The 10541-nt window shown below is 30.3% G+C and overlaps 1 protein-coding gene across 1 annotated transcript; it reads left to right on the top strand.

Moving 5' to 3' along the window:
- Positions 1-3897: 3897 nt before the first annotated feature.
- Positions 3898-10541, top strand: LOC134256276 (secreted frizzled-related protein 3-like). The gene is made up of 6 exons (XM_062738932.1): positions 3898-4677; positions 6322-6378; positions 6883-6951; positions 7799-8073; positions 8202-8293; positions 8920-10541. Exons 1-6 carry the CDS (start codon positions 4179-4181, stop codon positions 8933-8935), a joined length of 1008 nt encoding a protein of 335 aa, XP_062594916.1. The 5' UTR covers positions 3898-4178; the 3' UTR covers positions 8936-10541.

Here is a 10541-nt window from a genome sequence, read left to right as displayed (position 1 = left end):
TCATGTATATTCACAAAATACGAACTTGGAGCGGGGGTGCCTGAAATTGAGTTAGGTACCTCGTGGTAAATGTAAGTAGGGGGTATCCCGTATACGAAACAAGTGCCTGTGTTTTTCTGTCTGAAATAGAGAAATGCAGCAAATTAATGACATCATATTTCCAGAATGGTACTTTTTCATGTCATATTCTTTCCCGATCTTTCACAGTAAAAAACCTCAACTAATAATACACAAGTTTAAGAACTTTTTGAAAACATAAAATTTTTAGAACACAATAAAGCCAAAATCATACCTTCTTTAATTTTTTTCATTTTCACTTATTGAAAATTTGAAAATATTACTTTTTTAACTATTCAAAGGAAAAAATATTCATGATGTTGAATTAATAAAACTGCTCATATATAACGGGCTTTTTTGTCTTTTAATTAGATTATACGTCAATTTATAAGTGAAATGGACAATTTATTTCATTGTTTGATAAGGTTTATAAGAAAACCATAGATTGGTATTTATACAAGTGAAACGTATGGAGATAACGAACAGTATTCAAGATCAAAAATCCATTAGGCTAAACCATAGAAATTGGGAGAAGAGCAAACACAGACCTCCAAAACATCAGAGGTGGTATCAAGTGAGGAGTGAGCAACCGCCGTGTGCTCCTTCTCATGATCGGGAAATAACGGGGAAAAAATCCGTCGTCAGTTCAGTGTATTAATAATGGACTAACAATTAGCATATAATTAGTATGAAAAACGTCAGTCAGCATTTGACCCAATGATAAATTGTATTTGCTGACAATGTCATTGTATCGACCATAGAATTTACGAAATGATGAATTTAAACGAGACTGTTGATATTCTTGTTTCATCAACTTGTTTGCCAATAATTTGCCTCGTTTTAGGAGTTGTTCATACGTAGAGCATGCTCTTGCGCATCGAATCAAATGAGATATATAAACTCCGTATGCCAGTGATGAAGGTATATTGATGCATAAGTAAGGGAAGTTGACTACTAAAAAGTAAAAGTTATCACGTTTACCATAGAGCTTAGTTGTTAGATTACCATAAACGTCTTTTTCATGTAAAATATCCAAATATGCAACAAATGTGTCAGACTCTGTGGTATCTTTTATCTGCTAAAACTAATATCGAAGATGTATTTTGACATTTTTTTCATAAATCAGAAAAGGGCTGCAAACATAACTGTTTCATTTTAAACAATTTTTTTAATGAGTTATCACATCAAGATTGATATCTACATTTCTTGAATTGATAACCTTACTTCATGATTTTAATTCATTATAAATGCTTATAATTTTTCATTAATTTAATACTCACTACATAGATAACATTGGCCAATTTCAAATTATGTGATTTTGATTTATAAGCTTGTCATATCTTAATGCAATATGATACAATAATCTTATGAGTTTCACATGCCATTCTAATGATCTATTTACCAAAAACTGCACAAGGCAAAAATATGTTTTACCGCCGAATCTTTTGCCGCTCTGTCAACTATTTGTTGTGCAACTCAGATTTTAAAAAAATATGTAGCATGTCAAATATACATTAAATTTATATAATTGTAATTAACATAATGTATAGTCGTAATTTGGAAAAGATATATATGATAAAGTAACCTGTATAAAGGAAAGACTACTTAAAGAATTGCTAAATACAAGAATTGTGCGTTTTAGTTATCGCTCTTTTGTTAATGTACGTCAGATCTTGCATTCCAACCTGGATGGTTTAATCACTCTATCATGGTTATTAAGTCCAAACATGGTCTTTCACAAAGTTTACTCTCAAAAAGGGATATTTTTTTTAACTCCATTATATATCATTATAATTTCTTAAAGGGAAACAAATAATAAGATACTTTATCATGAAAATTTACAATAAATTGAATAGTTTGTTGCTAAAATACAAAGTGAAATTTTATTTTTCGTTAATTTTTCAATATTTGAAGACTAGTTTGGTTTAATTTTTTGTACACAATTTGTATTAAACAGATTTTGGCTAAACACAGCTTTTGTCTTTTTGTAATAAATTACATTATGATTTCAATTAAACTTTTAGAAATTTAAATGAAATAAAAAAAAAGTGCATTATATTTTTCTCAGTTCTTGTATGAACGAACAAAACACTTGCTCCATTAAATGAAATATTTCTTGATAGGAGAAAGATATATACAGACTGCTCCCGATGTACTGGGTTCAACTCGGATCATTTGTATACTTCATTCATGTTTTTCAAGTGCGACTTAAATACCTGTGTGTAATCTACAGCCCAAGTTGATACTTTGCGGGTATCCCCAATTATCCCTTAAACTCAACACTGTAGGGATCCTGCTGAGGGTAAAATTAGGTCCATTATGGATACTGCAGGTGAAGAAAGATGACATTCAATCGCGCGGTTTCGGAGCTGGGTTTGAATAAAGCAGTAAATGTTTAGGAGACTTCAAAGGAAGGGCTTACAAAAGGACCAAAAATTGTGGCCGCACTGCACATGGTAAATACTGCTAGGTGAGCTTTAAATGTATATGAATGGAAATTTATCTGTGAGAAAATTTTCACACCTACTGTTGTTTTCTTTTTTTTTTTTTTTTTTTTTTTTTTTTTTTTGGCTGGATTTTGTTCATAACTGCTACGTATTTTTCTGAATAAAAATTTTCATTTTGATCAAGCCAGGAAAGGCTTTAAAAGTTATAGTTTTTCTGAAGTGACAGTTATTCAAGGATTGTGTTCTTGTTTTACCATTGAAAATCTTTAAGTCAAAATAGGTCATATATTCATAATCACTATGCACTATTACATTTAGTTCTCCATCTCCTACAATGATCTTGTTAATATCTTCAGCACCACTTTCACCTGACCTTTCAAAAATTGTTCTCGTTTTCCAAATTTATCTATTTATTTAGTAAGTTCTAAATTTCAATCGACAGTTCAGAAAACACATAATTCTTTCATAACTTTTGTTCATAACAGAAAAAATAACCCAGAACATTATCTTCTATTTTTAAAAGAAAACTGAAATTCTTCAAATGAATATTTCACGTGTTTTAATGCACGTTTTTTCTTAATGTACATAGCACGCCAACAATCGTTCAAAAGGTAATCAAGTTAATTTTTGTTTATGTCGGAAATACTTTGAAAGATGATAAAGGCTCGTGATTCAGAATTTTTTGAACAGATTAAGAAAATTTAATTTATTCGTTGTAAAGCTGTAAAACAAAGTTTCGTCTTTATATATATATATAGTGTTTATTTTAAATTTTCTATTTTTCTGGTTTATAAAGTTTCACTACATACCTCGACAACGTTCAAATAAGAGTAAAACAAGTCATGTGTTTTCTGAAAAAGAAAATAAAGTATTTATTGTAGAAACTAGTACACGTTTTTTGGAGAATGCTATGGAGATATAAAATGATGAGGAAAATTGATGAAGAGATCATATATGATAATTTTATAAAGAAAAGAAATATTAAAAGAATATTGTCAAAATCTCAAATTCCTCAATACAAGTTTTTATGAATTTTCTTTTAATTTTTTGACTCAATATATCACGGTCTTAACTATCTAAATTACAAAGGAATTTTAAACATATACCGGTATTGAAAAACATAAATGCAATATACTATATTCAATAAATGTATATATTTGATTTCCCTTGCTTTTTAAAACAGTTTATTTTGAGATATATAATAGATAATTTTTTTTATTAATATTATCTAGGTTAAAATAAACTTCTTTTCTCTTCGTGTTTTGTTTATTCGCTGATATTTTTGTGATAACACGAATTTCTCATTTGTTGTAAAAGTGAGCGACTGGAAGATAACACGCCAAAGGTAGTTAGCACCGCCCCCTGATTTTTTCCTTACCTGATTGCATTGTGTAGTCATAATTTACAATAAACTGACGGCTACGAACAACCAACTTCTATAATTTAAGTGCAGCCCTTTAATTAAAGTTCCATTACATTTCATTTGATTGAATATACCATGCACGCTTGGTTTCGGAGTATTTAAACATCATGTGTCGCTGATCCAAAGCCAGAACGCTATTTGACCGGGACATATATTTCATACATGAGTCTACAAATTCTCAGAGGAAGATGTAATTTTGGATCATCTTTATTTTAATTTGGGGAAAATATATCTTTTTTTATTTTTCAAAAATGAAGAAAAATAAAGAAAAAATTGGAATGTGTTGGAAGGTGTGGTTGCTGAGTATTTTAACTCCTACCCTGTGTTATAAATTTAACAGTCGTTCAACAGATACCTGTGAACCCATAGAGATACCCATGTGTCAACACATGCCGTACAATATGACTCGTATGCCCAATTTATTACATCACAGTTCTCAAGAAAACGCTAAACTCGCCATAGAACAGTTTCAGCAGCTAGTAGACAAAAATTGTAGTGACGTCATTTTGTTTTTTCTATGTGCCATGTATGCACCAATTTGTACTGTTAACTTTCAACATGCACCTATTCCTCCGTGCAGGAGCGTGTGTGAGCGCGCACGTGCAGGGTGTGAGCGAATTGTAAATTATCACAATATTTCGTGGCCGGAATATTTAGACTGTTCACGTCTTCCGCGATATGATCGGGGAGTGTGTGTTTCTCCAGCAGCTATTGTTCAATCTACCAAAATCACAAGTAACGGGACCGGAAGTGAGTATAATTAATTCAATAAAACAGTTAATAAGACAATTCAATCCATTGCTTATTTCCCTAAATCATTCCATAGATCATGGAAATATGCAGTCTGGTTAATACAGATATATGTTTTTCATAATTTTCCTTCAATAATAGCAGTTGTCATGTTTTCTTCCATCGAATATTGGAGATTATGTATCTGTATAAATATCTTATTTTGTTAAACAATCTTAAGTACTTATATTTCAATCCTTCCAACCTATACATTCAATTACCTTAATCTAACTAACATTTTTAACATCATTTCTTTCCAAATATTTACTTTATGACTTCATATATTTGTCCGTCAAATAGAATGTCAACGGCTGCAAAAGAAAAACGACTAAAAGTTAAAACCATGCCTGTTTGTGTATGTGAGAAGTGTTTTAATCGGGCCTTTGATCGCAGTTATTAAATATTCCATAAAACTGATAATCCCTTGATTGAAGCCTACATTATCGATAGAGTCACTCCAAATAAAACACTAGGACGGACATCAATCTCTCTTGACGACCTCAAACACTGCGCCTGTCTAAATATTGACCGTTCCTCTGAAGTTTTTAGAACCGACAGTCTTCGTGCGCCATCCGATCAACAATTTAGTCCCCATCGGGTTCGTTTCTGTGCCTTCCCATTGTTGCGGGGGAATAAATTCGGGGTATCTTTGAAGTTCAAATTTTCACTCCTATCAATTTCATTCGTTCACACTTTAAAGAATTCTCTCTGAGGTTTTTAAGACTTATGGGGTTTATTTTCTTCGCTGGGGCTGTCATTGAGTTTTAACGACCCAATGTTTCCTTCATGCTTAACCTGATGATTATCTCGATACCCCGTTATTAAGAGCACCAAAGTGACTAATTATGCCACTTTACAAGTTTAATGCCTTGCTTATATTCCATGCATATTTCAGCTAAAAGTATTTGTCCACATAAACTTCTGCCTTAGATGTCACTTAAACTTCATATCTTGCAATCTTCCGTTAGAAAAGATTTAGTTAGAAACTAAATAATCTTCGAACTCTATATAATCTTTAAAAACAGATATCGTTTCATCTTTCCTAAAACTGTTGCGACACTTGTTCTCCAGAACTTATTATTATTAATCTTACACCCAAGTTCATGCTGCTTTGAGCATCAATTTTTGCATTCATATCACTTGATATCTTCCTGTGCCTTTGAAATATATCTGTCGTAATTTGGAACCCAACTGAGCAAAAATTTCAACAAAATTGTGGAAAAGAGAAATTTAGATTTGTTCCCTTTTCATCATTATCCTTTTCCTTTGATAAAGATATATGCGGCATCTTTTTAAATTACAAACTTCAAAACTTAAGCTTTAGCCGAGGTATATTCGATACCTGTAAAACAAATAGTTTTTACCGACCCCTTTAATATTTTGAAAGTTCAGTGGAATTCATTACAAATAATCATTCTCTGCGAACACATCACAGCAATGTATTTCTTTGAAGACACAGATAGCCCAAAATATATTTGTTTAACAGCGGAATCTGCTTTCATCCCTTTTCTTCTTTCGAATGTTTTGCTTTCATGTTTCATTGATTCTGCGTTGAAAGTAAAAGTAGATAAGATTGTAAATTAATTAATATTCCTTTTTATGTAGACAGAGCTAATCCTGATATACAGAATCCTCGCCCGCCCACTGGGATTGGACCAAAAGGTAGGATTTATATATGGTATATATGTACAGAGAAAATGTGGATCCAACAATGTCAAAACACAAAACAAAAAAGTGAAAATGACTATAAATGTTGTAAACTTAATTCATTCTAAAGACTTAATACTTAATTTCCCTGATTCTAGTATGATTTCTATATCTAGTATGAAATATTCATATAAAATATGCATCCAAACTTTCATTGTAAGAATCCTTTAATTTTTTTATTCTTTTTATTTATTAATTGAATAATCCGGTAAGGATTGGGCAACAGGCAAAGTCTACGCACTCCTTCTCCTTGTATAAGAGATCAAGATATAGATAATAATACTTGTACATGATAATCAGTAAGCTTATAATAAAAAATAAAGATTCACAATCAAGTATTATTCATTTTCTTTAAAAAAGTTGACGTTAGACAACAAAAATTATTAAATGGTGTTGATACCTTTACCATAATTACTAGTGCCCTTATAATAAAATTAAACGTCTTCCTTGCGATTTCAGTTTGCAGATGTAATCGTAAAGCATCGAAACCAAAACGGAAGAAATTCAAACAAGGGCGCTTTCATTTTGGTAAGTTTAGCATATTCATGTATGGTATTTTTCTTATGTAAATGAAACAATAATTTTAGACAATTTTAGAACCATTGATATATATATTGAAGCCAAGTAAAAATGACTTTCAAATTTTACTTTCTATTGATAGAAAATTTGTAAGAAAACATCTTAATCTGTTTAAGGTCATTTAATATAACATAAATGCGATAGCATGTATTTTAATAAACATGCCTCACATGACAAAATAAGATGCATATCAAAGGCAATTCTCAAATACCTGCCGGATTTAAAAGGTAATGTTTTTTTATTCTCATAATGAAAAATGTCAAAATAAGGTTTACAGTCACAATGGCTCTTTCTCTAATTCACATTTTTGATGTATTTGAGTTTAGCCAAGTCACACAAATATTTAACATCAACATTGTCCTTAAACCGCTTTCCCTTTTCTGAAAAGACATTATGAACCAATGATCAATAATGATTAGAGATACGCAATGTTTTCTCCCCACGATAAAATCAGAGGGAATTTAGTGGAATCCCAATGCTCGTGTGAACGCGACCCCTTGAGAGACCTGGGAAATAATCATCAATATGATTTTAACACTAGGGATTTAAATTCAAGAGTTTTAGCGAAAAATTGACAAATAAGCTTTAAAGTCTAGCCACCAACTATCAATTGTTTTAAAATCTTCAAGATTATGCGGCTGAGGAGGTCTTACTTTTCTTTTGATCTTACTGCTTTAGTACTTACCCCACTGTGCATATAATGATTATATTTCAATATCAAAATGCACATACATGTATATTTTTCCTGCCTAACAAAACTTTTCACATTTTTATCTGTATTATTGTTTTCTTTTAGCAATTCAAGGGAAAATCAAACAACAAGGTGTCATCAACAATGCTAACACTGTCACTAGAATCGAAGTCCTGAAAGTACTGAAGGAGAGCAAAGTCCACATCAAGGTGAATACTACAGTCGATCTATGGACCAATTCCACGTGTGTCTGCCCAAGGCTGGTCAGAGATCGTACATATCTGCTCATTGGATATGAAGACACTGTTACGCAAAGGTTTTTGTTCTTGGATAACTGTCTGGCTGCGAAATGGCAAAAGCGATGGGTAAAAAGAATTAAGGTTTGTGTTGTTTTTTATGTGTATTTGGTCCAGTTTTTTATGTATATTTGGTCCAGAAATGATGCACACGATTCAATTAAATATTAAAATAAAGTATCAATGACATAATGACATTCACTTTTCACTAGAAATGGGACAGGAGAAAAGGAAGAAAATGTAGAAAATCGAGGGGTAAAAGATGTCGAAAAGGCCGAAAAAGAAAAAATAAGATAAGAAAAAGGTACATATTTTTGTATTCTTAATAAATTGCGGTAGAATTTGACTAGTGCAATTGCCAGTTAACCCTGGTATTTAGGATAACCAGCACTATAAAAGCAAACATAACAAACCATAAGTTTATTATAACAAATTTGTTAGAAGTTTAACTGGGACTTTAAACATTTTTTGAAAATTTTAACATGAATTCTATATCTTTTTCTAATGAACCTCTAATGAATTTCTCTAACATGGACTTCTCTTGTATAATATTTTCTATTCTGCTTTTCATTTCAAATTTATATATTTTATGTGCCAAATATGATATTATAGTATTATATTATAAAAGAGAATTCTTGAATTTATTTCCAAGTAGAATCCTATAACGGTATCTTTCCATTGCAAAACATAGTTCATAACAATATTCAACTTTTTCCATACACGTTTTACATTATCCCGATCAAAAATAAGATGCTTGATATCTTTATTTTCATTTCCACAAAACTCACATTTTGCATTTTCTCTTTATTTACATTTTTGTAAAAAAGAATTACAACATAGAATATTATTCAGCAATTTATAATTATATTCACTAACATCTGTTTGTCAACGAAATATAATTTCTAATTCTGATGATGTTCCTTTCTACAGAAAACAGAAAACTTGAGAAAAAAAACCATAGTAGGTAATAGCAGTATTGAGACACAAACAGTTTATATGTATTAAAGGCAACATTGTGGATTATCCAACTTATCCAACAAGAAGGAACCGAAAGTTTTCAACTGATGTTGATGTCAGCATTAATATTGCAAACACGTTGAAGATATGGATATTCTTCTAAAAGTTAATAAAATATTAATTTTTTAGTTATAGTTATATTGGTTTGCCCTGTTGAAAAATATTCATGAAATGTGCTTTTGTTTGTATATAAGGAATTTCATTCCAAGAGTCGGCGATTATGTCAATAATTTTTCGTCAATTCTGTATATTTATTATTATTTGTTATTTAATTTTCTGAGTTTTCATGTTTTTATTGAAAATGTATATATATCAGACATTTCTAAACTAAATTAAAACCTTTTTTTAAATAATATTAATCATCGTTTTGCAATCAATATTGTATCACATCATTTCATACGTTCTTTTTAAATAAATTAAACATTTAATGTTACTAAGTAACATACAGTAGAGAGGTTACTGAGTGAGGAAAAGTGGATTTGAAAAAGTCTCTCCAAAAATAACTCAAGCAGAAGTAAATAAAGAAATTGAAAAGTCTTTTCATGACACCAGATCCCACCTCTGATGGATTGGAGGTCCGTGTTTGCTCCGCTTCTAAATTGTATCGTTTAATGGATTTTCTTCAGCTCGAATCTGTTTGTGATCTCTACATATTTAATTCTTTCTCAGTGCATTATTTTTCTAAGCATCCTCTGACTAAATTGACAATACATGGGCAGTTTTAAAAGACCAAATAAAACACGCTTTATACTTTTTTAAATGAACATCATTCATTGCTCAATTTCACTATGGGATATACTTATGCAAACTCTGACTTTAAATTTTGATTGTCAAAAATGTGTCTCGTAAATGAAATTCTGAATATAAATTGTGTGCATGCATTTGCTTGTTATTACATAAACATAAATATGACAATATCAGGAAAATCAACTGTTACACATATTTGATATGATGTGCAATATTTGTAAACCGTATACATAAAATGTAGACGGGTAATGTACATGCATGCTTTAAAATTCTCTGTACATATGTTATATATAAATATGTAATTTTTATGCCAATTTAATCTATGATTGATAAACTTCCATTGTTTGTTTATATTTGATTTTTATGTCAAATGTAGATTTTTTTTTATCTGAGAGAAAATTAACAATCATCATGAGTTTGTACTATTATATGTGAAATAAATATCATAAAGTGTACTTTTATTATGAAATCGATGAGTTAAAATGTACTCTCCCATTTCTTTATATGTGGATTAAGTATCACTTTTTTCAGTCACTGATGATGTTTTAAATTTGCTATCTATATTAAAAGAAAATTTCATTTGAAATTTTTGAGATAGAAAATTATGCAATTTATTAAAATGCTATTATATTAGGTTCCCAAACTATCTCTTATCATGCAATACGTTCTCTACCGAATTCTTAAATGCTGGAAAATTAAGTGAAAAGTATCGTATGGCACCAAATATTGTACTTTGAAATGGATATGCTTGTTTGATAAATGAAAAATAAACTGTTGGAAAAATGAAA

The sequence above is a fragment of the Saccostrea cucullata genome, unplaced genomic scaffold (genome assembly GCF_032062105.1).
Source record: "Saccostrea cucullata isolate Sc308-1 unplaced genomic scaffold, CSIRO_AGI_Scuc_v1 ctg910, whole genome shotgun sequence".
Lineage (NCBI taxonomy): Eukaryota > Metazoa > Mollusca > Bivalvia > Ostreida > Ostreidae > Saccostrea > Saccostrea cuccullata.
Note: the sequence above shows the minus strand (reverse complement) of the source record. Positions and strands in the feature narration are given on the sequence as shown.

Bases quoted from the DNA above. Each gene is read 5' to 3' on its own strand.
- LOC134256276 (XM_062738932.1), top strand. From the start codon at position 4,179: ATGAAGAAAAATAAAGAAAAAATTGGAATGTGTTGGAAGGTGTGGTTG. The intron at 6,952-7,798 runs GTAAGTTTAGCA...GTTTTCTTTTAG, and splicing joins ACAAGGGCGCTTTCATTTTG to CAATTCAAGGGAAAATCAAA. The intron at 8,074-8,201 runs GTTTGTGTTGTT...ACTTTTCACTAG, and splicing joins GATGGGTAAAAAGAATTAAG to AAATGGGACAGGAGAAAAGG.